The 24,458-nt window shown below is 39.5% G+C and overlaps 2 protein-coding genes across 2 annotated transcripts in view; both read right to left on the bottom strand.

The window, feature by feature from the left end:
• gpr137c (G protein-coupled receptor 137c) overlaps positions 1–24,458 on the bottom strand; it is an 88,122-nt gene that overhangs the window by 37,323 nt on the left and 26,341 nt on the right. The gene's annotated exons all lie outside the window — the stretch shown is intronic.
• On the bottom strand, positions 10,878–22,516 carry ptger2a (prostaglandin E receptor 2a (subtype EP2)). The gene is made up of 4 exons (XM_072462839.1): positions 22,370–22,516; positions 21,903–22,106; positions 20,234–21,144; positions 10,878–12,445 (listed from the first exon to the last, which is right to left on the bottom strand). The coding sequence occupies exons 3-4, from the start codon at positions 21,056–21,058 to the stop codon at positions 12,149–12,151; spliced, it is 1,122 nt and encodes a 373-aa protein (XP_072318940.1). The 5' UTR covers positions 21,059–21,144; positions 21,903–22,106; positions 22,370–22,516; the 3' UTR covers positions 10,878–12,148.

Below are 24,458 nucleotides of genomic sequence, written 5' to 3'. Positions count from 1 at the left end.
TGAGGCCATTTACTATCAAACAAATGTGCTTACTCTTTTTAACTCATAGTGACAACAGAAACTACCCAAATGACCTTAATCAAAAGTTTACATACCCTGCTGATTTTCGCTTGATAACATGCACGCAGGTTGACGCAAACAATTTTGAATGGCTACAAAAGGTAATCATCCTCAACTATGATCTGTTTGTTCATTTTAATCAATGTGTGACCCTTGTATCAGTGCTGCACTGACATTTCTGGACAAACTATGTATGTTTGAATTCCAAGAACAGCGTGCTACAACTTGAATGCTTTTGAGAAATTAAGGCTGATCCTGCCAGAGAGTAGCTGGAGAGTAGTTTCAAATGACCAAAAATCTTAGAGACTAAACCAAAACTCCAAAGCCGTCTTGACACGGCCTATTATTTGAGCCCGGTTCTCAGGGGAAACCTCACAGGGAGTACTGGAGCAAAGGCATTGACCGATAAGCATGTCTATCAATATTTATGGACAGCAAGGGGTCAAACAAGACAAGAACGGGACAGGAAGTTTGGGATGGAGAGTGATCAAGGTTGAGCTTGATTGTATATCAGGGAGCAGAAAGAGTATAAACAGAATAATGACAATATTTAGACATGATAGAAGAAATATCACTTTTGCTTGGCTCTTGTTCAGTTTCAGACAACGATTTTTGCTTCTTTTGTTTTAGTTGGAGCATGGCAGGACCAACCCCACTGACATATGAACATAATCACTGTTGAACCCAGTCCAAATAAAGCACAAAGCCGTAATGAAAGATGAAAAAAGATGTTATTCCTACATCAGTTGCTCGAATTGTAAACTGTGATCTATTTTTTACCTCTGCACCATGTATTACCCATAAACTCCATGAAATAAAAAACACATGTGACATAAAACACTTGAAGCAGCACTGACAGGCTTCAAAGTACCTTTTTCGGTCCACCTTTTGCTTGTCTTTATTGAGTGTTTTTTCTTTGCTTAAAATGTTCCACTTTAGGGCATTAAAAATATCTATTTCCATGGAGACAATGCATGAGGCACTAGACCAAGAATGCTTGTTTTTGAAGGTTTTGGAGCAATATAAACTCCTTCAATTCAGTAAATACAAAATGTATAGATATGTTTAATGGCATATTGTGGAACTTTTCAGCCAAGGCAATAACATCTCCATGGAGGCCAGCAGGGGACACACACTCCACCCGAAAAGTCACATAGTGCATCTTTAAATAATTCAACAACAAAATATTACGTTAAGACACAAATGGAAACTTACATGAACAAAATGACCAAGTTAACCCTATTTCATTTGATTCAATAGGTCATAAACAAGTGCCACCAACTGGTTTATAGTGAACTAAGCCCTCCAGGCATCTTCAACCTTCACTTCATCGATCCAAAAGAAGACGTTGCCAGAAATGCTTGTAGATTTTTATCTCGTAGAGAGCGACCAGATAAAATAAACTGCTCAAGCTATACATTTGTCCCCGCATAATGCAATTTTAAAAGATCTTTGTGCCAAATGAAATGTATTTCAACCCGAATCAGCTTTACAAAGACTTATTTGTGACTTAGACAAAATAGCTTTAGAATAATTTTATACTTAAATGTTACAGGTTTTATCAAGCTCCTGGAGTCTATTGACATTGTCAGTGTCTTGTTGTGGTTGTTTTTCCGGTCAGTGGGGGACAGAGCGTGGGAAGAGAACTGGTCATATTTCATACCACTAAAAAGTCTTATCAAAGGGTTATCAATGGAGACTTCCGTTTAAAATGGTCAGGGATCTCCAAGGTTAATGTACAGTGCATGAGCCATATTTATTCATTGTCAACGGCTGCTTTACTTTATGTTTATGAAAGAATTCAAACTGCTGCATTACTTTATTTTTATGAAAGAATTCAAACTGCTGCTTTACTTTATGTTTATGAAAGAATTTAAACTGCTGCATTACTTTATGTTTATGAAAGAATTCAAACTGCTGCATTATTTTGTTTATGAAAGTATTTAGTGATACAGAAACTAAGATGGTGTCATGGTGGAGTGACTAAATCATGCACTATAAACTAACCCTCCAGGTACTCTGGACTATGGAGATTACTATGGAGGGTGGGGGAGGAGGAGGGGCGGGGTCTGGACTTCAAACTCCGCCCCTGCAGGTGTGTCTCAGAGGCATGCGATATCATAGGCCTCTTCAATTGCAGTGGGAGAGTTTAATCATAGTTGGCAGCACACACGCATTTTTGGACCACAAAGCTGCAAATGAACCTAGTTTGCACAAAAGACACTTTAGTAGGAAATTGAGCGCTGATTTAGTATTTATTCCAACTGTAACTTTGAAGCTGCATTACCCATTTTTTAACCACAAAAGGGGGAAGTAGGTTTTCTCTCTAATTCTCACAAACCCAGTGATTTTTTTGTTCAGTCCCCTACCTAGCAATACTATGGCAAGTATCTCAATATCAATCCAATACCAATGAGATTTCTATAAAAATGCACTTAAACTTCTCTAAAATATAACAAATTGTACCATGTGTGCCATGTGTGTAAATAAGTTCTCATTATTTTTGCTTCACATAGCTTGGACTGACTCATTAAATATATGTTTAGTTTTAGGGTTAGGCTCGTATTTGCATGCATGCCTTTTTGAGCATGTGAGCAGCTCAACAGCTTTTTTCCAGGTTTACAATAGCTTAAATACTTGACTGTTAGACGCAGATAGTGAAATATATTAGAGTTTGTTTTTTTAGTTTGTTTGTTTGTTTCTTCTCAACACACATCCCAAAGTTAGCTTAAGCAGATGATGTCAGCCTCATCAAAACTTTATTGGACTTGTGAGTGGCTTCTCTAGAGCTCCAAACGGTTTATTTACTGCACCGCACGAGTACTCTGATGACACACCCTGTTAAGTTGAAAATTCCTGGAGATTCATCCATCCATCCATCCATTTTCTACCGCTTGTTCCCTTTCGGGGTCGCGGGTGACTGGGGCCTTAGGCGGGGTACACCCTGGACAGTGGCCAACTTGTCGCAGGGCCAACACAGAGACACAGACATTACAGACAGTTCACTCTCACTAGGGCCAATTTAGAGTTACCAATTTTTACCTAACACATGCATGTCTTTGGACGGTGGGAGGAAGCCGGAAAACCCCGGAGAGAACCCACGGAAACACGGGGAGAACATGCAAACTCCACCCAGAGAGATCATGTGATGTTGGTCTGGTCCGGGAATCGAATCCATGATCTCCTTCTTGGGAGGCAAGAGCGCTAACCGCCTTTGCCACCGTGCACCCCCTGGAGATTCAACTCTTTGAAAATATTGACATGTCTTTTCTAGCTCTTACAGTTACAGCTACCTGAGAATTGTAACTATCATGTTTGTATCTTACGGATCAGCTAATTGATCGATTTTGCAAGTCATTCATTCTGTCAGTTGCCAATTGTTTTAATTTCAAACCATGCTGTGGCTGCCGGCAGGAGGTGGTGGAGGTGGTGGCGGCCGAGGCGTGTCTAGACCAGTCTCACACACTCCTCACAGACAAAAAGTAGGTTTTCCTTTGACAGTTTGACAGAGTTGATTTTAGAAGCGAAACCCAAACAATACTTGTCATTCTGAGTGCGTCTAAACATAGAACAAACAGGTTTAATATTTGGTTTATTATCAGTCAGAAGTACTGTATGTATTTGCACTTGTTCCTGTCAAAGCGGCATTAAACACTGTGATCTTGCAAATGTAGTTATAGGTGTGAGATAAATCCGCTCACTGCTCAGGTTCAGGAACTTACGGTACCTCAAATAATGACGAGGACAGCACAGTTTGTGGTTTGTGAAAATTAGTCATAATGTTGATTCACAGTTGCAGTTTCTTGTGCTGACAGTGAATTCAAACACATAGATATGATTAACTAGAAATGTATGTGCTGTGAAAGTGGAAGATTTTGTTCTAACTAAGAGTTTGGAAACATTTTGAAACAGCCAACATCATGCAACATACTCATAAATCAAATTTCCAAAGATGTAATTGGATGGACCCTGAACTCACCTCAACAAGTGACGCACCTACACGACTTATAGAAGCTCAAAATGGCAATGAGTGTGTGTAAAATGTTTTGTAAATGTGAGCGTGCTGTGTGTTGTGTTGATGGAAGTTTGGTTTTCAGATATGGCACTAGCATTTGAAAGCTTTCAGTGTGCATACAATGGGAGAGGAACTTTCAAACTCTTTTTTTTTTCAGTGTGGGCGGCTGATAGGTTGTGACAAAACCTTTGTGAGACTGGAGGTGTTCAGACTTGCCTTGCCACACACAAAGAGGGGGTGGAAAAATACTCTTTTACAGACCTTTATCTGTCATTGTTTTCTATCCACAGGAAAGACCTCAATCTATATTGCCACCGAATTCGTCTTTTTTTGTTTTCAACATACTCTTATTGCAATGATTTGGAATAAGAGTAAGCATTGTATCAGCTTCCAGGTTATTCCAAAGAGATCAACCAATCTGTTATCATTGTATGTTTAAATCGCTAATATATTGACATACTAAACCAAAAAAATAATAATATCTAAAATATCCACATAGTTGCCCTGTAATGTCAAAGAGGAAGTGGGAAGATACGGCCCAACAGAATGCATAGTGGTATGGAAAATCAAATACCTATGGAAGCTTTTGTTAGCTTAGCGTGTGTCATCGGATTGCTTTATTGTTACAGCGCTTGTGGCCGAGTGCTCCACATCCAGACCACTCCACGTCCCGACCACATGTTCTCGTCAACTTTAGCTCCATTTATCATCACCCTGCCAACATTTTTACCCCTTTGGGAATCCTGAGGCCTCGAAACAAGCTCTGCAGATGATCATACCTCCAAAGTTAAAATGCCAAAACATCTCTTTTTCCTTTTTTTTTTTTCATTTTCCATAATAGCTTCATTACCATATGCAGACACATTCATTTTAGTTTTACAGTTGTCTCCATGAAATACTTAACTATGCCGTGAGATTTGTGGGATTATTAAAAAGCTTGTTTTTCTAGTGGATCTGCCACTTCATCACATGGCTACCAGTGGAATTTGACCGGTTCACTGGAAATTGATGTAGAACCGCAAAGTTCCCTTTTTCTTTTTTCTTTCTTCAGAGACTAATCATTTATTGTGAATATACAACATATATATGTGTGATAGTTGGCATATTTTTTCTGTGTTGCCAGGTCGCATTCCCAACAGTTCCAGAGTGTCCTCAGTGCATTAGATCTTCTTTTTGAATGAACTACCGAACTAATTAAAAGTAGAATTAAAAGGACGATTATGCTGAAAAATAAATGGGATGTGGAATATGGGATAATTTTATAGGCCACACTTGTTATTATATTATATTTATTTATTTTTTACAAAGGTGAAAAGTTAATTTGTGAACTTAACTATAACCTTACATAAATATGTGGATTTTAAAATTGCAATTTCCATCTTATTTGAATGTGTTTTTATACTTATATTTGGTGTAATCCCTCATTCGTCCAGGAGAGTTCTATTTTAGAAATGATAGAACTGTCCATCTATTTTTCTATATAAAAATACACAATGGTTGTGACGATGGTTAAAAGTTGTTTTCTGTTTACGCCAACAGGATCCTGGTTGCGGCTGATTGGTACGTGAGTTTCCTTGTGCGGTTTCACACTGTGTTATCGCCTTGAAAACAGTTGACTCATCTCTTATTCCAGCAGACACATTTTGAAGTGCGATGAACAAGAATGAAAGACATTAAAGACAAGATATAGAAAAACAATGCTTTTACTGACTTGAACTTGCCTGTGTATTGGAAAATGAACAAATGTGCAGTTTTGTTTACTAAGGCCCATAAAAGGTTAGCACACACTATATTTAGCTGATTTATTGAGCAATTCTGGATATTCACGACTTGGGAAAGCCACTTTGTAACAGCTTGACCGAGGAAGAATTCCATCTTTTTTTTCTTTTACGCTGGTTTGCGCATGTTTTAGTTGTAAATGGGCCGTGAGAGGAGTATTGATGCCTGCAGTAGAGAGGGCCTGTGCGCTCTGGCATTTTAGAGGAAGTGGTTTGTACTCGCTTTGAGTCAGAAGAGGAGATGAGAGAGGTCTGTCTGCCTGGTCCTCTCTGTGGGCTCCTGTCTGACTCACGCACCCCACAGCATTTCACAACAAGCACTCTAGACCGAGACAAGTGGACACTACTGGCTTTTACTTCAGCCTCTCTGCATAATTTCGCTGGCCTGTCTTTTGAAAATAAATTGTCTGCATTTTTCATACACCGGTTGGTTAGCAGTACGATGATGTGGCAGGCCCTCTTATCGTAACGGAAGCACAATCTAACAGCATTGTAGATTACATCAATGCATAAACAAAGAGTTGTGTGTCTGTGTGTCATTAAGGACTGTCTAAGTTCTACATTACTTTAACATTTGAAGAGTAGAGTCATCACAACATATGCTCTGCCTATTTGCGCTTGGGAATATGACCCCTTGATTATAGGCATATAGGTTTAAACTAAAGCTCTTCTTTTGAACATAGTTTTGTCTTTTTCAATCCTTAACCTTTATCAGATCACAGAGATAATGTAATTGTGGCGCTGCACCCACAAAGTAAATATTCACTGTAGCGTGCCTGACTATTTGAACTCTGGAATGATTAAACTGAGGCATTTTACTTGACTATTTTGAATTTGACCATTACACAAATGGCCACCACAGCTGTCAGCCTTTCTAAGATTTTTTTAAATAATTTATGTGATCTAACTGATTCAAATTGGAGTTTCTAGCCACCACAAACCACAATATCAACCGTGTCAAGTTTATTCATGTCTTTTGTTAAGCGAGCAAAAACACAAAATTCAAAGTTAGTGAAAATACTCTGATTTATGCCCCAGCTTTTACTAGGAAAACACAAAGTTGGAAAGCCAGTGACATTTAGCAGAACAGGAAATTGACCCTGAAAATTTGGCTTCTCCCACATTTTGTAAACATCCCCCAAGCCAAACAGCAAGTGATAAAACTACTGTTGGATTAGCATAAGTCAGTATTTTTAACTATGACCTTGTAACATGATGTTCAAAGGAAGACTTACTCAAAATTCATAGATACTGTGCGTACTGATAAAAGCAAATATATCTTTGTATATATCATAGTCCCCTATGGCACCATCACACAGATCTGGCTCGACTTCATCATAGCAAATCCGCCATGCCCACTGGTAAAAGGAAGATTGTCTCTCATTGTCTGTCTCTCATGTGTTTGCAGTTCCTTCTGGAGCTGCGGGGGTCATGTGATAAACCACTGCACGATTGCTACCATGTCCTGGGCAGATATTACATTTCAGACGGTCTATGCCTTCAATGCAATGTCTACTGAGAGAAACATACAAATTTAGCGCACAAAGGGAATGTAATGAACTCAAATGTCAAGCTTTTTATGAGTTGCCGAGGCGTTTATGGGCAAGGACATGCAAAACAGATGTGGCAGTAAACGTGTAGATTTATTGTATTGCCACATAAACATTGCTATATGCAATGTTTCCCACAGCTTTCATTCTAGATTATGGCAAATGTGACAAATGCTTTCATTCATTTATATCTTTGAAGGTGCACTACGTATCTGATGGACCACCTGCTTGTCTCCATGGAAATGTTACTTCTTTGCCTGGAATGTTCCAGATGAAATGTATTAATCTTCATATAAGCAAGCTGGTGACGCCACCAGGCCACGTTACAAGCCAGTTCTTTACGTTTTGATGGTAATTTTACACCTCTATTTGACTAAATACTACATACTGTATAGCTTTTGATTAATGCCTCACTGTGAAACATTCCAGGCAAAGCAATAACATCTCAACAAAGACAAGCCAATGGCATACCCGTCACTAAAAAAGTTACATAGTGCACTTTTAAAGAGGTACTTAATTCAACAGTGGTAACTTTAATAAATGATCTGTAAAAAGGGCTTGACCTTAAAGCTCTTTTTAATGGGGGTAAATAATCAGACTACATGCGTGACTAAAGTTTCCACAGCTTTATTCTTTAATGTATTGTGTTTCCTCTTTGGTGATTTGACTTCAGATGCCCTTTCTGATGTAACTTGGGAATGCCACATAAACGTTCGTGACATTTGCTTTTGGACTGGGACAACATATTGGACAAGGCCCATCACGCAATCAATGTATTTATAAAAGGGTTAAAATAAAACCTTTGCTAACCACTAACTTCCTCAGTGGTTGAAATTTAATAGATGACAAATACTGACTTTGATGAGAGAAAGTACAGGGAGGTTCTTGGCTCACAGTTTTGAATTTCTGTGTCTGGATACCATCTAAAAAGCCTTGAAGACAAATGAAGGCAGTTTAAAAGCTATTAGCGGAAGAATGTGTTCTCATTATGCTGATGGAGAGAGGGACAAGTGTTAATCTTCAGATGGAAGTTGGGGCTCTGAAAGGGGGAGAAAGTAGTCAATAAATAAATTGTCATATTATCAATACACTAGGATATAGTTGTACAGTGAATTGTTTAACTTCGTCATTAATCATAATTCTCCTCTTCCGATTGCCATTAGGTCATAAAACATTGCATTTTCACCATAACGTTTCAAGTTCCCACCAGAAACATGCAAGCCTCTTCCTTCCACTGACCTGCTGACTGACGACATGATCAAGTTAAACCAGCGGCTTTAATTACTCCCCTCATCAATTAACAGAAATAAACCAATTACAGCCCCCAGTCTGCTCAATACTACAGGCCTAATTGTTTATCGGTGGGACATTAACTGACAGGGCATTGAATTATGGGTAATAATTTGTCGATATGTTAGGCCTGGATAAAGTTTCAGATTAGCGCTATGTCACTGAGTTTGAATAACCTCTGTGACAGTGACACTAGATCTATAAACTTCTCTCAACAAAAAAGGTGAATGCAGGTTAGACAGTGGTTTTGTGCTACTCTTATAAATATAAAATATAAATGTATTTGGATGTCTAATGTATTCTATATTTATTGCACTGACAATCACCATATAACTTTTGCTTTTATCAGAAGATTATTTCACTTTCAAGGACACCACTTTTCTCTCTTCATTAAATCAAAATTAAAGTGGCAGTGAGTGCCAGCTTTTCTTTCAATTTGCATATGTTCAGTTCACTCCATAATTGCATATATTGTTCAAAAATAGAAATTGGCAAATTGGCTGGTGGAGGAGAGCCAGAGAATGAAGGTATAGCCGTTTGAAGTAAATTTTATTCTGCTGTAATGTGACTATTAATGTCAGAACACAGAATCCAACATATGGTAAGAACATTGCCATTTTAATAGATATACAACATGCCTTGCATTGCAATTAAATTACTCACCATGTTCATCTAATTGCACAATGCTATTAGCTGTTTATCGCCTATGCGTTTGGGCAGATACGCTGTGCAATAGCATAGCCACCCACAGTAGTACTTGATAGCGTTTGTCCCCAGGCTCTCAGGGCTTATTATGGTAAAGTACTGTATATAGAGAGAGCTGGAGGCATGGAGAAATTAATCTGGAGAATGGACTCAGATGAGGGATAGGGCTATGAATGACCAAAGACATTTCATCTTTTTAATTTTATACCGTAACTCTTTGGAAATTAAATTGTGGCACATTAGGAGGAGAGTGGTGATGGTTGGATCGGGTTCAAGACAGTTACAGCTTGGTTCAAACAACTGCTGTAATGAAAGAGTAAGAAGTAGTTGTAAGTAAAAGTTTCCATGACAGGTTCTACTGTTTTTCTAATTATTACTTAGTTTGGTAAAATAGCACCTGTGGTAAATATTTATCATAGTTTTACTTCCGTTAATTTGCAGTTTGTGAAGACATTTTTTAAATAATAGCTTAAAATACGGGAAATAGTGCTGAGTTCTAAAACAGAATCCCTCTGCGAAGTCATCAACCGCCATTGAAAACACAACGGCGCTTTGACTGATACACTACCAACCGCCATCAAAAGTAACACTACAACAACAACAACAACAACATGATCATTCAACCAAATATAGGGGTTATATAGTGATCTCCAAGAAGGAGATCATGGGTTTGATTCCCGGACCAGACCAACATCACATGATCTCTCTGGGTGGAGTCTGCATGTCCTCCCCGTGTTACCGTGGGTTCTCTCCGGGTTCTCTTCCTCCCACCGTCCAAAGACATGCATGTGTTAGGCAAAATTGGTGACTCTAAATTGGCCCTAGCGAGTGAATGGCTGTCTGTGTTGGCTCTGCGACGAGTTGGCCACTGTCCGCCTAAAGCCCGAAGTCACTGGGATAGGATCCAGTCACCCGTGACCCCGAAAGGGAACAAGTCGTAGAAAATGGATGGATGGATATTTCAAAAGTGGGATTTATACATTAAAGGCGATTTGAGAACTTAGGCGGAAGTTCTCCCCCCGTGCGGACTGATACAACACACACGTGCGTTTGTGTATTAGCGCGACGAATCGCATCGCATCTCTCGTCTCCCGTAGATTTCCGTCTTCTTCTGAGTCAGCTAAAACTGTCTTTCTCCGTCTTCATTTTGTCCCGTACACTGAGGGAACTGTATTATGATAGATCAATGCGCTTAGACACGCGGAAACGTGCTCATGGGGACGAGGAGGTAGGTGCGTTTTATGATTGATACGTGGCAGGACTAATCGGCAGTCCACGCCACGAGGAAATAAGACTCAGATTTGGGTCCAAAAAATCGTCCATTCAACCTTTAAATATACCAGTAATAGTGAATTGCAGCATGTTTTGTAGAACCGGCCCGGCCTAGTTGTTGCATGTAAGATGCTGCTTGGACATCTGGAAGCCATTGACACAATGAGAGTGAGAAGCCACACTGGTTCAAGAGAGGTCAGACAGACATGTTTGGCAGATGAGATGTTTATTTACATAATGCATTCACTCACACACGCAATACTAAACCAATCAGTGCATTTCAATTCAGTTCATACAGTACTATGAAATAATAAGAGATACAGAGTACAAGAGAACAGGTAGCATTCTTACACGATTTGTCAGTACATTTCTCAGCTGTCATCAACATTCAAAACAAAGAGGAACAAAGTGTGCACAAACTCAACAGGATGTCGAGAATCACTATCTTGATATACAATTTGAGTTTTTCACATTTTTATTGCACTGAAAGATTTATATGACCGGAAAGAAATTAAGTGGTTACTGTTACTTGTTAAAATGCCACTCAATGTTTAATAGTTGACTAAAGACCACATGTATAAAAATTAAATAGCACAGCACTTTTAATCACTCACGAGTTGCGAAAGTTAAGCATAAAGTGACAGGTATGTATAGATAACTTCAGGAAAACTTGAATATCTCCTCTTGGTTTTAGTATTTTGTTCATATTTTTTTTTATATACCATATATAACGCTGCAGACTATAATACAAGTTTAAACAATTGAAATGTTAATCTCCCTAACATCTTATCCCTCGTCAAAAAATGAAAATATGAAAGCATTTTAGATCTAGAAACAGGACAAGGGAACTGTAGCAAAGCAGGCCACTTCGGTCAAGTCAAACAATGGGACAATGGTCACAAAAGTGCATTCATGCTAATTCATACTCATTAGCCTTTATATAGTGCTTAGTTGATATGGGAAATTCTGTATAGACCATGGCTTATGCCTCATTTTGTATTTTTGTCTTAAATATTTGGAAATCAGTGAAGAAACCATTGTTGAGCAGTAAAATCTGACACCAGCAAACTACAAATACTTCCTAATTTTATTTCTTGGTAAAACTTTTTCAAAGATAAGACCACCATCAATCACATAAAGAGATATCCAAATATGAAACATACTGTAAGCAGCAAATCAGGGCTAGCTTTTTTACATACAAAGACATGAGTGCATGCGTGTTGAAATTATAAAGATGAAGAAAAACAACTCTGAGGCAGCATTCACACTTGTCTTGGTTTGGTCCTGATGTAGATTGGTTAGATTAGATTCTAGTCCATGTTTAGTCCTGTGTTTAGTTCCGTTTAGTGATGTGGTGTGTGTGAATGCAGCCCGAATATGGTGGCAACAAATAGATAGAGAGTTTTAGAGTTCTGCCATCTTCCACAGCTCCAGCGCCATCTGAAAGATTGCCAATAAATACAAATATAATACTAAGGTCATAGAGTGGCCGTAGACTGGGTGGAGAAGGTTTCGGTGTACTTCGGTGCGGGCTCGGATAGTGCATGCTGAACAACTGAGTCCTGTTTGCTCAGAGACCGCTTGAAAATGGACCCCCTGGAGGTTCTGAACGACACTCTGCACATTGAAGCCCAGCAGAAGTGCAAGACGCTGGGGGAGAACAGGATGAACACCCACGGATCGATGATGGAGTTGATGGAGATGAAGCGAAGGGCAACCAGGTCGTCTTGGTGCGACTCTTTACGCTCTCCTATTGAATTCATATACACACGGATCTAGACAAGAGAATTGATGTTTGATTAGTGGCGTAATCCTTCAGCTAACAGTATACCACATCTGTTCCCTGCATCCTTGTTAGCATCCTGGTTGTAAAATTCTAGTCATAGGAATAAACATGACAGTACATTTATACATTTATTTTTGTTGTGTGTTCGCCTTCACTTAATCCAACATGGGTTAGGATTAGTCCACAGGAAGTTTGAAGGCTACAACACGATGCATTCAAGGGCAGAGGATATTTAAATTACCCTGAGCATCTCTTTGTTTGCTTTTCAAATGAAGGCAAAACAGCTAATTTAAAGAAAAAACACATGCTAGGGAGCAAGTGGCTTTGGTTGGGCCCTTCCTTACCAAATCAGGGAAGTAAAACTATTAAAACAATTACTATAGCGCAATTGGACACAAGTTTCCACTGACAAACTGCATCATTTTGATTCAAGCATTGTGAAATTAGCAGCCCAATTGCATTACATTTACGGTAAAATGAAGTAAACAAATCAGTTGAAATATCATGTCTGATGTAAGTTGGTGCATTGAAATACATAGTTCTTGCTGCTGACTTTGTTGAGTCATAAGACTGCAGTAAATTCTGTAAAATAAAGAAACGCCTTGGGAATATGCCTCAAGTTGGAGAACACGTAAATCCAGTACAATTCTGGGAAGTTGTAAGTAGTTTAACAGCATTTGAAAAACTGCTTGTGATCTCTCTAGGGGAACAATAGAACAATATAACATAAAATGGTGAGCAGCGGGCCTTTTATTTCCCTCCAATACTCTGTTTTGATGTTTTAAAATAATTTCCTGTTTTAAAGCAGAAGAAATCCTCAATATAAATAAACATCTTGCTTCAGGGGACCGCCAAGAAAAGCTATTCAAATTCACTTAAGGCTGGAAAGCTCAATCAGAGGTAATTAAAACATCTAAATGAATTTAAGAAAATGTACCTTAAAACAGTAGATTTCCTATGTTTATTGAAATGGCACGTTTGGGTATTGTAATGTTTGAGTCAAGTTGAGCTTATTTTTCTTCAACTCTCCCACCACTGACAGGAAGGGTAATAAAAGTGTTAATGTGAACGGTCTGTGCGGCAAAGAGAAGAAAACACATTCCACTTTAGGCCTGTTGAACTATTCTTAATAGTTGATAAACCAATATTTGTGTTGTATTATATAGAACCTTATTTAACACCTGGTTTTAATACAAACATTTTTTGGTTGACATTCCCATATTGGGTCTTTAGTGGCTCTATGGCTATTATGTAAATGTTGCTAATAATATTCAAGATAAAAGAGGCAAGGATTAGTTACGGTACTTATTTTAATACTATGTATGGTATGGAGAAAAGTAAAACGGATGCTACTATTACTGTGTTATGCCACTACGACATAGACCAACTCCAATTATTACAAACCGCACAACATGTACTTCAATTACAATTAGATTACTATTAACACTAACCGGAATTTCAATAATTACAATGCATTTTAGCATAAATGTAAACCAAACAAATGACAAATTGAATAATAAAGAATATTATTTATGATTAAATTACTGCCTGTTTGATAGTGCCATACAACATCACTGCACACTTTGGATTTTTTAACAAGATTGTAGACAGCATTAGATGTTCAAGACTGGCACAAGGATTAATCAAATGCAACCTGAGCTGGCTTAGGTTTGCGTCTGTGCTTTCTAGTGCTTTCCTAACCAAAGGCCGCCGTATCACATTTCAGTCTGGACTCTCATGATCGTTTATATAAAGCGTTCAATAAATTATGCATTCACACATTTGTTGTAACAATGTGTGAACATCTCGGGCCCAAACCAGAAAACCTTTTAAAATGCACACACTAAGCCCATAAACAAAGATATAAAGGCTTGGTTTGAATGAAGTTTCCCCACGGTACGCTCACTTCCTTAATTATTTGAATGATATACACTAAAGGCTTTGCTTCGTCTTCCTGCAGAGCTGCCCAATCGGATCAATGCTGAATTGTACAGCCGTCTCTCAGCATTCAACAACTGGTTATCCAGATGGTGCCCTCAAAACAACGTTGTCTTTATTGATAACTGGAGTGCGTTTTGGGGAAAGCCCGGGCTCATACGCAGGGATGGCATCCATCCGACTTCGGAGGGTACATCCCTATTAGTTCGGAATTTGACCGATAGTCTTAGTCGTGTTAAGTGACCATCTAGGGATGAGCCCCAGGTGCAGAGCAGCAGTTCAAGACGCTCCTCTGTCGCTGAACTCTCGCCCGTTCTGTTACCTGTGAAGTGTTCAGATTCAAGACAGATAGAGACTGTGTGTGTCCCTCGTGTCCCTCGTACAAATAATGCCAAAAAGTCACATCTCAGAAAAAATATTTCAGGCGTCAGACCAAATAACTTAAGGAAAATAACAATCACAAATACACAAATGAATAAACACGTAAAATGTGGACTGCTAAACATTAGAGCAATTTCCTCCAAATCGCTCTTAGTTAATGAATTAATTAGTGACTATAACATAGATCTTCTAGCTCTAACTGAAACGTGGCTTCAACAAGACGACTACGTCAGACTAAATGAGTCCACCCCACCCAGCCATGTTAACCTTCAGACTGCCAGGAGCACAGGCCGAGGTGGTGGTGTGGCAGTGATCTCCCACTCAAGCCTACTCATGAGCCCTAAAACTAACAATGCATTTCACTCATTTGAAAGCCTTATGCTGTCAATCACATGTCCAAATATGAAAAACCAAAAAGGAGTTTTGTTCATAGTTATCTACCGACCTCCTGGTCCCTACTCAGAGTTTTTAACAGAGTTTTCTGACTTTATATCAAACTTAGTGTTAGCCTGGGATAAAATAGTTATAGTTGGAGACTTTAATATCCACGTGAACATGAGTGATGACGCTCTCAGTAATGCCTTCAGCGCCTTGTTAGACAGCATTGGTTTCACTCAGAATGTAAATAAACCGACTCACACTCACAAGAACACTCTGGATCTTGTCCTAACGTATGGAACAGAGATTAGTGACCTCATTGTCCTCCCTCAAAACCCTATATTGTCAGATCATTTCCTAATTACCTTTCAGTTTATTCTTAAAGATCATCCAGTCCCACAAAATAAAGTTATAATGAAAAGGACAATATCTGAAAAATCTATCTCAAAATTCAAAGAAATAATAGAGCCAATATTCAGTGACATGTCATGTGATCCTGCTGAGAACAGTTTTAGTCCCAGTTTAAGTGATCAATGTGTCGACTTGACCATGAATTCTCTGAAGTCTGCTCTTGACGTTGTCGCGCCGTTAAAACAGAAGGTCATTAGGCCAAAGCGCGCCTCCCCATGGTACAATCAAGAACTGCGTTCACATAAACAAAGAGTTAGAAAGTTAGAGGGATTATTTCGTCGCTCTCACACCGAAGAATCCCTAAAAGCATGGAAAAGTTGCCTGCTGTCCTATAAGCAGGCTCTGCGTAAGGCCCAAACCAGATATTATTCAAATCTAATAGAAGTCAACAAAAGTAACACTAAATTCCTTTTCAGCACTGTAGCTAGGCTAACAAACTGTCACAGTGCAGTAGAGCCCTCAATCCCAGCTACACTTAGCTCTGATGATTTCCTCCTATTTTTTAATAATAAAATAAAAACAATCAGAGATAAATTAGATGAAATTACCCCCGCTATTAGCCCTGAACTAGCCCAAGCTGTAAATCTAACGTCCCATATAAATCCACCTGTAAACCTAGAAAGGTTCACAGCTGTTGATCAAGCAGAGATAACTTCAGCCATTATGTCCTCTAAAAGCTCAACTTGTGTCCTAGACCCCATTCCAAGCAGACTCCTCAAAGACATTCTCCCCCTAATTATAGACCCTATTCTTAATATAATAAATACTTCACTCGAAAGTGGCTATGTTCCACAGTCCTTCAAACATGCAGTCATTAAACCTCTTCTGAAAAAGCCTAATCTAGATCCCGACCTATTGGTAAACTACAGACCTATTTCAAATCTTCCCTTCGTCTCTAAAATCCTTGAAAAAGTTGTAGTAAAACAGCTTTGTCGCCACCTGCAGGACAATAACTTATTTGAAGTTTTCCAGTCAGGGTTCAGAGCCCACCACAGCACTGAAACTGCACTAGTTAAAGTCACAAATGATTTGTTATTAGCCGCTGACGATGGACTGGTCTCAATCCTGGTTCTGTTGGACCTCAGCGCAGCGTTTGACACCATTGACCACAACATTCTACTGCAGAGGTTAGAATGTGATGTAGGTGTTGGAGGAACAGCCCTCAGCTGGTTTAAATCCTATCTATCTGATAGGTTCCAATTTGTTAATGTAAACCAGAGCTCCTCACCAAGCTCTAAAGTAATTCACGGTGTGCCACAGGGTTCGGTACTCGGTCCAATTCTGTTTACTCTTTATATGCTGCCATTAGGCAACATTATCAGAAAGCATGACATTAACTTCCACTGCTATGCAGACGACACTCAGCTGTATTTATCAATGAAACCTGATCAGAGCGATCAAGTAGACAGACTTAGTACTTGTGTGAAGGAGATAAAAACCTGGATGACACTAAACTACCTGCTTCTTAACCCTGAAAAAACCGAGGTCATTGTGCTTGGCCCTAAGCATCTACGAGACGCTCTATCTGAGCAGATAGTCACACTGGACAATGTCAGTGTAGCCTCCAGTTCTACTGTAAGAAACCTTGGAGTCTTATTTGACCAGGAGCTCTCATTTAAAGCTCATATAAATCAAGCTTGTAAAACAGCCTATTTCCATTTGCGCAACATCGCCAAAATCAGAAGAATCCTGCCTAAAAGTGATGCCGAAAAACTTATCCATGCATTTGTAACGACTAGATTAGACTACTGTAACTCCCTGCTTGCAGCGTGTCCTAAAAGCTCCATAAAAAGCTTTCAACTGGTTCAAAATGCAGCAGCAAGATTACTAACAGGAACAAAAAGAAGAGAGCACATTACGCCAGTGCTGAAGTCTCTTCACTGGCTCCCCGTCGAGTCCAGAATCAAATTCAAAATTCTACTCTTGACCTACAAAGCCATAAATGACATGGCCCCATCCTACCTCAAAGATGCTATAGAACCATATCATCCAAACAGAGCTCTTCGCTCTCAGAATGCCGGCCTTCTGGTGGTGCCAAGAGTCTCTAAAAGTACTGTAGGAGGTAGAGCGTTTAGCTACCAAGCCCCTGTGTTATGGAATCAGCTCCCGACCCATGTTAAATATGCTGACACAGTCTCTTCATTTAAGTCCAGGCTTAAAACGTTCCTCTTTGAAATCGCTTATGGTCAGAGTAGTTAGGAACAGAAAGATAAACCCACAGCTTCAGCTACGCTGCCCTAGGAGTAACTGTGCTGGGGGAAGTATGACAGCTTGAGCACTATCCTCTTCTTCTGACTACTTATGCTATCAAACAATATTTATTTTTTAATTCCACTTGCAAACTGTTCACCGCCTTCTTTTTCTTTCTCTCACTCCTGAGGACCTGTGGACCCAGATGTCCCTCTCCTGGTGAAGTGGTCCCTGCCCCATGTGGACGGTCCCTCATCTGCCTGAAGAGTGGCTCCAGTTCGCCTCAGTCGGTCCCTCATCTGCCTGAGGAGTGGGTCCAGTTCGCCTCCGACGGTCCCTCATCTGCCTGAAGAGTGGGTCCTGCTCGACTCCGACGGTCCCTCATCTGCCTGAAGAGTGGGTCCAGTTCGCCTCAGTCGGTCCCTCATCTGCCTGAAGAGTGGGTCCAGTTCGCCTCAGACGGTCCCTCATCTGCCTGAAGAGTGGGTCCAGTTCGCCTCAGACGGTCCCTCATCTGCCTGAAGAGTGGGTCCAGCTCCAGTCTCCTCGTGTCCGTCTGTCCGTCTGTGAGAGTCGGATCTCTCCTTCACTGGAACTCCTCCAGGTTTCTACGCTTTTTTCCCAAAGAGGTTTTTTTTGTAGTTTTTCATGGCCGAGAAGGAGAGTCTAAGGACAGAGGACCCTGGGACATCGTCCCTCGCCATCACAGACATTGTCTGACTCCATCGCCACCACAGACATTGTTGATTCATTTCTCCCTGTGGCCCTCAGAGGCAACTGTTGTTGTGATTTTGGGCCTTACAAAAATAAATTGATTTGATTTGATTTGATTTAGAGCTGAAAGGGAAATGTCTGCCAGTGGGTAATGTGGCCATTCCAGAACTGTATTGGAAGAGAGGTCAAATGATGACTCAGCTTAAATGAGTGGCACCATTAGGATCACTTGTCTAAAATACAGGCCTATATATCCAAGGAACTGCAATGCTTTCTATTAGAACTTACATTTAATAAGCCAACCTTAGCATGTTTGCTCCCAACATGCATCCACTATCATTTGTTTAATGTTCCTTCTTCTACCACTTTTGAAAGATAATGGCCATTGCAATCTGGGACAATCACACAATAATCAAGCAAAAAATGTTGTGTTGTTGCTATGCTGTTTACACTCAAATCCTCATGCTTGCTCGTTCTTCTCAGGTAAGTAAACAAATCAGTTGAAATATCATGTCTGATGTAAGTTGGTGCATTGAAATACAAAGGTCTAGCTGCTGACTTTGTCGAGTCATAAGACTGCAGTAAATTCCAACACACTGTTGTTTTTATTGTCATTTCAAACTGGTTGGACTGAACTGAACACAAGGCATGGATTGATGCAAATTATGTTTTTGTTTTTAATCAAAGTGCATCAACAGCAAAGCTACCCTCGTACACAGTAGCCCACAGTGTATTATTGGTGTCTGAAATACAAAGCGGACTACTGTAAAGCACGTCACGGATTTCTCATTTCAAATGCACATGACATTTTCATACTTCAGCTGATGATGTAAAATAAATTCACAGATACCAAAAACAATGACCTTTATGAGCTGCTCTGTCAGCTGATAGCGTGAATTATCAGATTGAACATTACAAATGGAGCTCTCATCAGTGGACAGGATGCTAACTGCACACTGCTGTAAGAAGGTCAGTGCTATTAAAATGTACGGTAATTTGGACTGTAACCTAATTAACCAGTTGAGATTTTTCTGAATCTTAATATGGTCTCATCTTCTGTGTTTTATATAAACCACGATTGAACTGATCTAAATAGATTGTATGTTGTATCACTCATATTTTCTGGGAATCATAACATTAGTGTGTGGTATTGTTAAACTGTACTTTTCCGTCAGGGTTTGAACATTTCATTCTCACATGAAAAAGGTGTTTAAAATAAAGGTTAGATTATAGTTTGGTTGCAATAATTTACAAATTATTGCATGTATTTTGCCGTCTTCATTTGTCTATTTTTAATTGTCCTAAATTAATGATAAGAAATTATAGAATACAAAGTATGTAATAATATATTTTCCACAACTTGACATAAAAAAAAAATATATATATATATATATATATTATTTCATGTGTATTGCCTCCTTAAGTTGATTATATATAAGTTTCAGTATGGTTACTTTCTACAATGAGAGCTGGATAGGCAACACTTTTTCTGGCATGATATTGTTTCATTTTAGATTAACTGTAGAGAGTTCTATACTTTATGTGAATTTAAGAAAGATTGTTGCACAGCATGTATTTGGGAAATGAGATACTAGGAGACGGCAAATGAATTATACGTAATTGTTATCGAGCTTATGTTTTCCCCCCCACCAGATGTTCAAAGCAGTTCTCTGGCCACAGCTGCCCTGGGGTAGACTGATGTACGCACACCCCTCGGGCCGTGGCAGTTACTCATGTTCATCGATTTGTGTTTTTTTGCTCTTACCACAAGGGGCAAAGTGCAGATGATGAAGATGATGGTCATGAACACCAGCAAGATGAGATGCTCCACCTCCTCGGCAATAGACAGAGCCCGGCGCTCACTTTTGGGCCTAATGTGCGCCACGACCGAGCCATTCCTCCTGCGCCGCTGATACATCCTGAGGAGCTGGCACACCACAAACAGATTACACGCCACTATAGCCAGCACCAGCACAAGCATCACGGAGGCGTACAGGTTTGCATAAACGCGGTCCTCCTTTCCTTCCGGGTTCATGTCAATAAAACACCACGTCCCGGGACAGTACTGGACGTATTTGCCAAATCCAGCGAATGGCAAAAGACAGAATAAAGAGCTTAACAGAAACACAGTTGGAATGATGAAATAAGCGCATTTTTTGGTCACACGTCGACTGTAGAGATATGGATACCCGATGGCCAAGCACCTCTCCATTGCCATCGTGAATAACAGAGATATTGTAGCCAGGCTGAAAAACGTCATGCTCAAACCAAAGTAGGAGCACACCAGGTGACTGTCTGGAGTCATCCCGACTAAGGTGGTGTTTTGAGAGTAGGCCAGCTGGACAAGGGGGCTGACCAGGCAGGTCCCAGTCAAATCCGTGACCACCAGCGCTATAATGAGAATGTGGAAAAGTGAGCGTCTTTGGTTTCCATCCATTTTTCTCTCCCTGCGCCGCCGGATCTCCAATATCACCAAAGCAGCGACGTTACCGAATATGCCCCAGCCGAACATAATGGCACTGGGGACAGGGGTGAATCTAGGGTCTATGTGGTGTTTTTCGTGGCACGGGTCTTCTTGGTTAGTCGACATGGTTAACAAGTTGGTTTGGAATGTATGTCCGAGTTTATTTTTACTGAAGTTTGAAGGGTTGGGTTATATCACTGCCTGCTGCCATCCTGGGGAGAAAAAACAGAACCAACAATTGAAAAAGTACTAATTTGAGGTAAATTATGACTTAAATTCCATTGATTTCAATCTTATATTTCTATCAACTCAAAGACAAGTGTTTATTACATATTAATTAAGGATTGTTTAATTGATCACTGACTTAAATGCAATGGGCTTTTGTTTCATATTAAATTACAGATCAAACAGCCAATCCTTAACGTATCATCCTTCTAAACTTGATGTTATGGTTTAATCTGGTACATAAAAAACACCTCTGTGGGTTTTCACCATATTCAAAACATTTGTATGTGTGTAATATGTGTTTACTTTCTCCTGATTGGCGTCCCTGTTCATGATGACATTTAATTCTCAAACATAACCCTTTCCGTTCATACTTTTTCTGACTTGGTCCTGGTTTTATCCCAGGTGATTAGGTTTACTCTGTCATAGTCCTGGTTTAGTTTTAGTTTTTTTGGAATGCAGACTTAGAAACATCTCCAACTGTTTGTAGATGTTGTGGGAACAATTATTTCTTCACTTCTTAACCACCGTCTCCTTCTCTTCTGCTTTCTTTCTCACACATCAGCTGTCTTTTTTTGGCATTCTTCCAAGTTCCTGGAGGATTTCTTAATGTTTTGTGCATTAAGAAATCCAGCCGAAGTCGCATGACAAACATTTCTTTGCAGCTGTTCCGTTGAGCGAGCGTCCACGTGCCACACTGGTTTTCAGCTTTCACTTTGCGCACAAATTCTTATTGGTTACTCACCTGCAGCTCTGTCCATAGTACCACAAGCATGCTCTCCCTCTCTGGCTGTACAACACTCGAAGAAAAACAGTCAAAACACTGCGGTTAGAGCCTGGAGCGAATTGAATTATGGCCAGATGCGTCCCGGTCCCGGTGACGCGCGTGGCTTGGGGCTTTTCGGCGGTGATCTGAAGCAGTTGATCAGAACTGCCTTAATTCAAGTTCCTGTAAATCAGAAATGCATCATTGTGTGTGTCATTGAGGGACTAAAGATCTGTCAAGACACGTGTTGGCCAATGCGTAAAAGTTACTCAAACGAGAAACATTTTAATATTTTAGAAATTGAAGAACGAGTCACTCTTTTAACTGTAGATAAAAAAATAAGTTCTATGATGTTTGTTGTCATATGGACTTTTTGAAAACACTTCGACGTGTCAAATGTCCCCTAAAGCGCAACATGACATGTTTGATTATAATGAAGAACTCACCTCCTGTTTGCGTTCCTCCGGCGCGTAAACGTGTAGGCTCTATCCATACAAATGTTGTAAATCCAACTTTTTCCCGTAGTGCTTAGTTTGCTTTTCAAATTTGTCCGTGTTCTTTTGAAGGGGAGCTGGGCAGAGGCGCGCCGCTGTGATGAGGACGCGTTCTGGTGCCCGACTACACGCAGCGCGGCGGTGACGTCAGAGCATGTGCGCACGCCCACTCTGACATGCTGTCGCGAGGGAATAATAAGCATCATTTTTAGGAACCACTGCTCAGTCAAGCGTAACCCGATGAGCTGTGAACTGTCCCAACGGAACAGTGGGGATTTTCTTGTTCGAAACGATTATGTAGAGTTAAAATAAAATTATAGCCACATCAATGAAATGCATAGCTTTTTTTATAGGCATTTTGGTACTATATGATAATATAATGCTTCTTATTTGATTTAAAGCTATATGTCTTGGCAGCACTGACTTTTATCTTACATAAATGTTAAAAATTAACTGTAGAGTTTCACATCAACAGATGTGGTATTTGGGCTTGTGTTTATTTTTATTTATTTTTATTAACTTTTATTTAACCAGAACCCATTGAGATCGAGACCCCTTTTTCAAGGGGGACCTGGGGCAAAATAAAGACAAAACAACACACACATTTGAAAGACATTTATGCATTTAAACTCTTTAACTTTTAAAATCTCAACTTCGACTGAAAGAATTTCCAAGCTGCAGGAACAGCATAGAAAAAAGTTTGCTTTCCCCAGTCAGTCCTCACACAAGGAACAGACAAACCAAACCGATCGTGTGAGCGCAGGGCATAATGACCCTGCACCAGGGCACACAAGTATGAATATGTCTAATATATTACTGTAATATTATTGTTTTAATCTATTCATTTTAAATATATATGTCACAGTTGTTAGCAGCAAAATATTGTTTGTGGTCAACCACATACATTATTAAGGTTTTGATTGACATTTCCTACCAAGGTATCAGGCTGTTACTGCGAAAAATATGTAGGCCCTTTAATCATTTCCAATCACACTTTTGGCATGTGCTGAAAGCCTTGAAATGACTAATACAATGAAATCGCTGCATTCAGCGACTTTAATGTTCTCTTAATTGTGATAAATATCTACTTTTTGATTGTTCCTTCCTCATTTTCTTTTCTATTAGACCATGAAAATGTTGATTTTATACCATATCTCCCAGAAGAATCACCTTAGTTAGACTCCTACAGCTTGTCCAAGCAGGTTTATTTCTACATTTGTAGAAACCTAGTACCTAGACTAAATGTGCAAAAACAGTGATAGTATTGAGGGCATGAGTTGTACTATAGTTAAAAGAAATGATAGCGTAGTAGTGGCTGTAATACTTGTTACATTTTACTCTCAATACTTTTTTAATGTTTTACTTTTGACTTGAGGCAAATTTTACAGTCTTTCTCTTTGTGCTGTTGATTCTGAGGTGGCCACTTCTACTTCCAGCCATGTGCAGCAACGTACACAAGGTTAGAGTTCACAACCTACAGTTATTTATAGTTAGGTGTAACAGTAGAATCCGGCCCAGCTTTTCCTCCTGCGTCACTCCATTTGTTTGTTCAAAACTGCCAATTTATTCTATTGTATTACTTTACTTCACTTTCTTCACTTTACTTTAAATGCATTACACTTAACACAAAAGAAAACGCCCTTATGCTAATTGTAGTTTGTGTACTCACTAGTTGTCGGATATAAACAATAGCATTGAAGTTAATAGATCAACCTTATCTCAGATCTGACACTTAAGCCAACTAAATACTATTGATACGAATGGCAGAGAGGTGTTGGATTGCTTTTTATTGAATGCTAAATCTAATTACCCATGAAGGCTGGAATCCACAGCTCATTGTTGACATAGCCGCTGACCATGCTTTTGTATTGTTAACCTCTTTTACAGACCAGGGCTGTGCATTCTCCCATTTTATATGCCCAGCTATCCAATGTCACTTATGTCTGTCTGTGTTGTTTGCTAATGGTCTGCATCTTGAATCATTGATGAGTTTATTGATTAAATGAACAGTGATCTGATGTACAAAATGGAAAAGGTGAAA

Source organism: Eucyclogobius newberryi, unplaced genomic scaffold (assembly GCF_026437365.1).
Source record: "Eucyclogobius newberryi isolate DKJ021-1_F unplaced genomic scaffold, fEucNew1.0.hap1 SCAF_1, whole genome shotgun sequence".
In the NCBI taxonomy this organism is placed as follows: domain Eukaryota; kingdom Metazoa; phylum Chordata; class Actinopteri; order Gobiiformes; family Gobiidae; genus Eucyclogobius; species Eucyclogobius newberryi.
Note: the sequence above shows the minus strand (reverse complement) of the source record. Positions and strands in the feature narration are given on the sequence as shown.

Excerpts from the sequence above, each read along its gene's own strand:
- ptger2a (XM_072462839.1), bottom strand. The coding sequence starts at position 21,058 with ATGTCGACTAACCAAGAAGACCCGTGCCACGAAAAACACCACATAGAC. Across the intron at positions 12,446-20,233 it reads TCTGCACTTTGCCCCTTGTG|ATCCGTGTGTATATGAATTC; the intron begins GTAAGAGCAAAA and ends TCTCTTGTCTAG.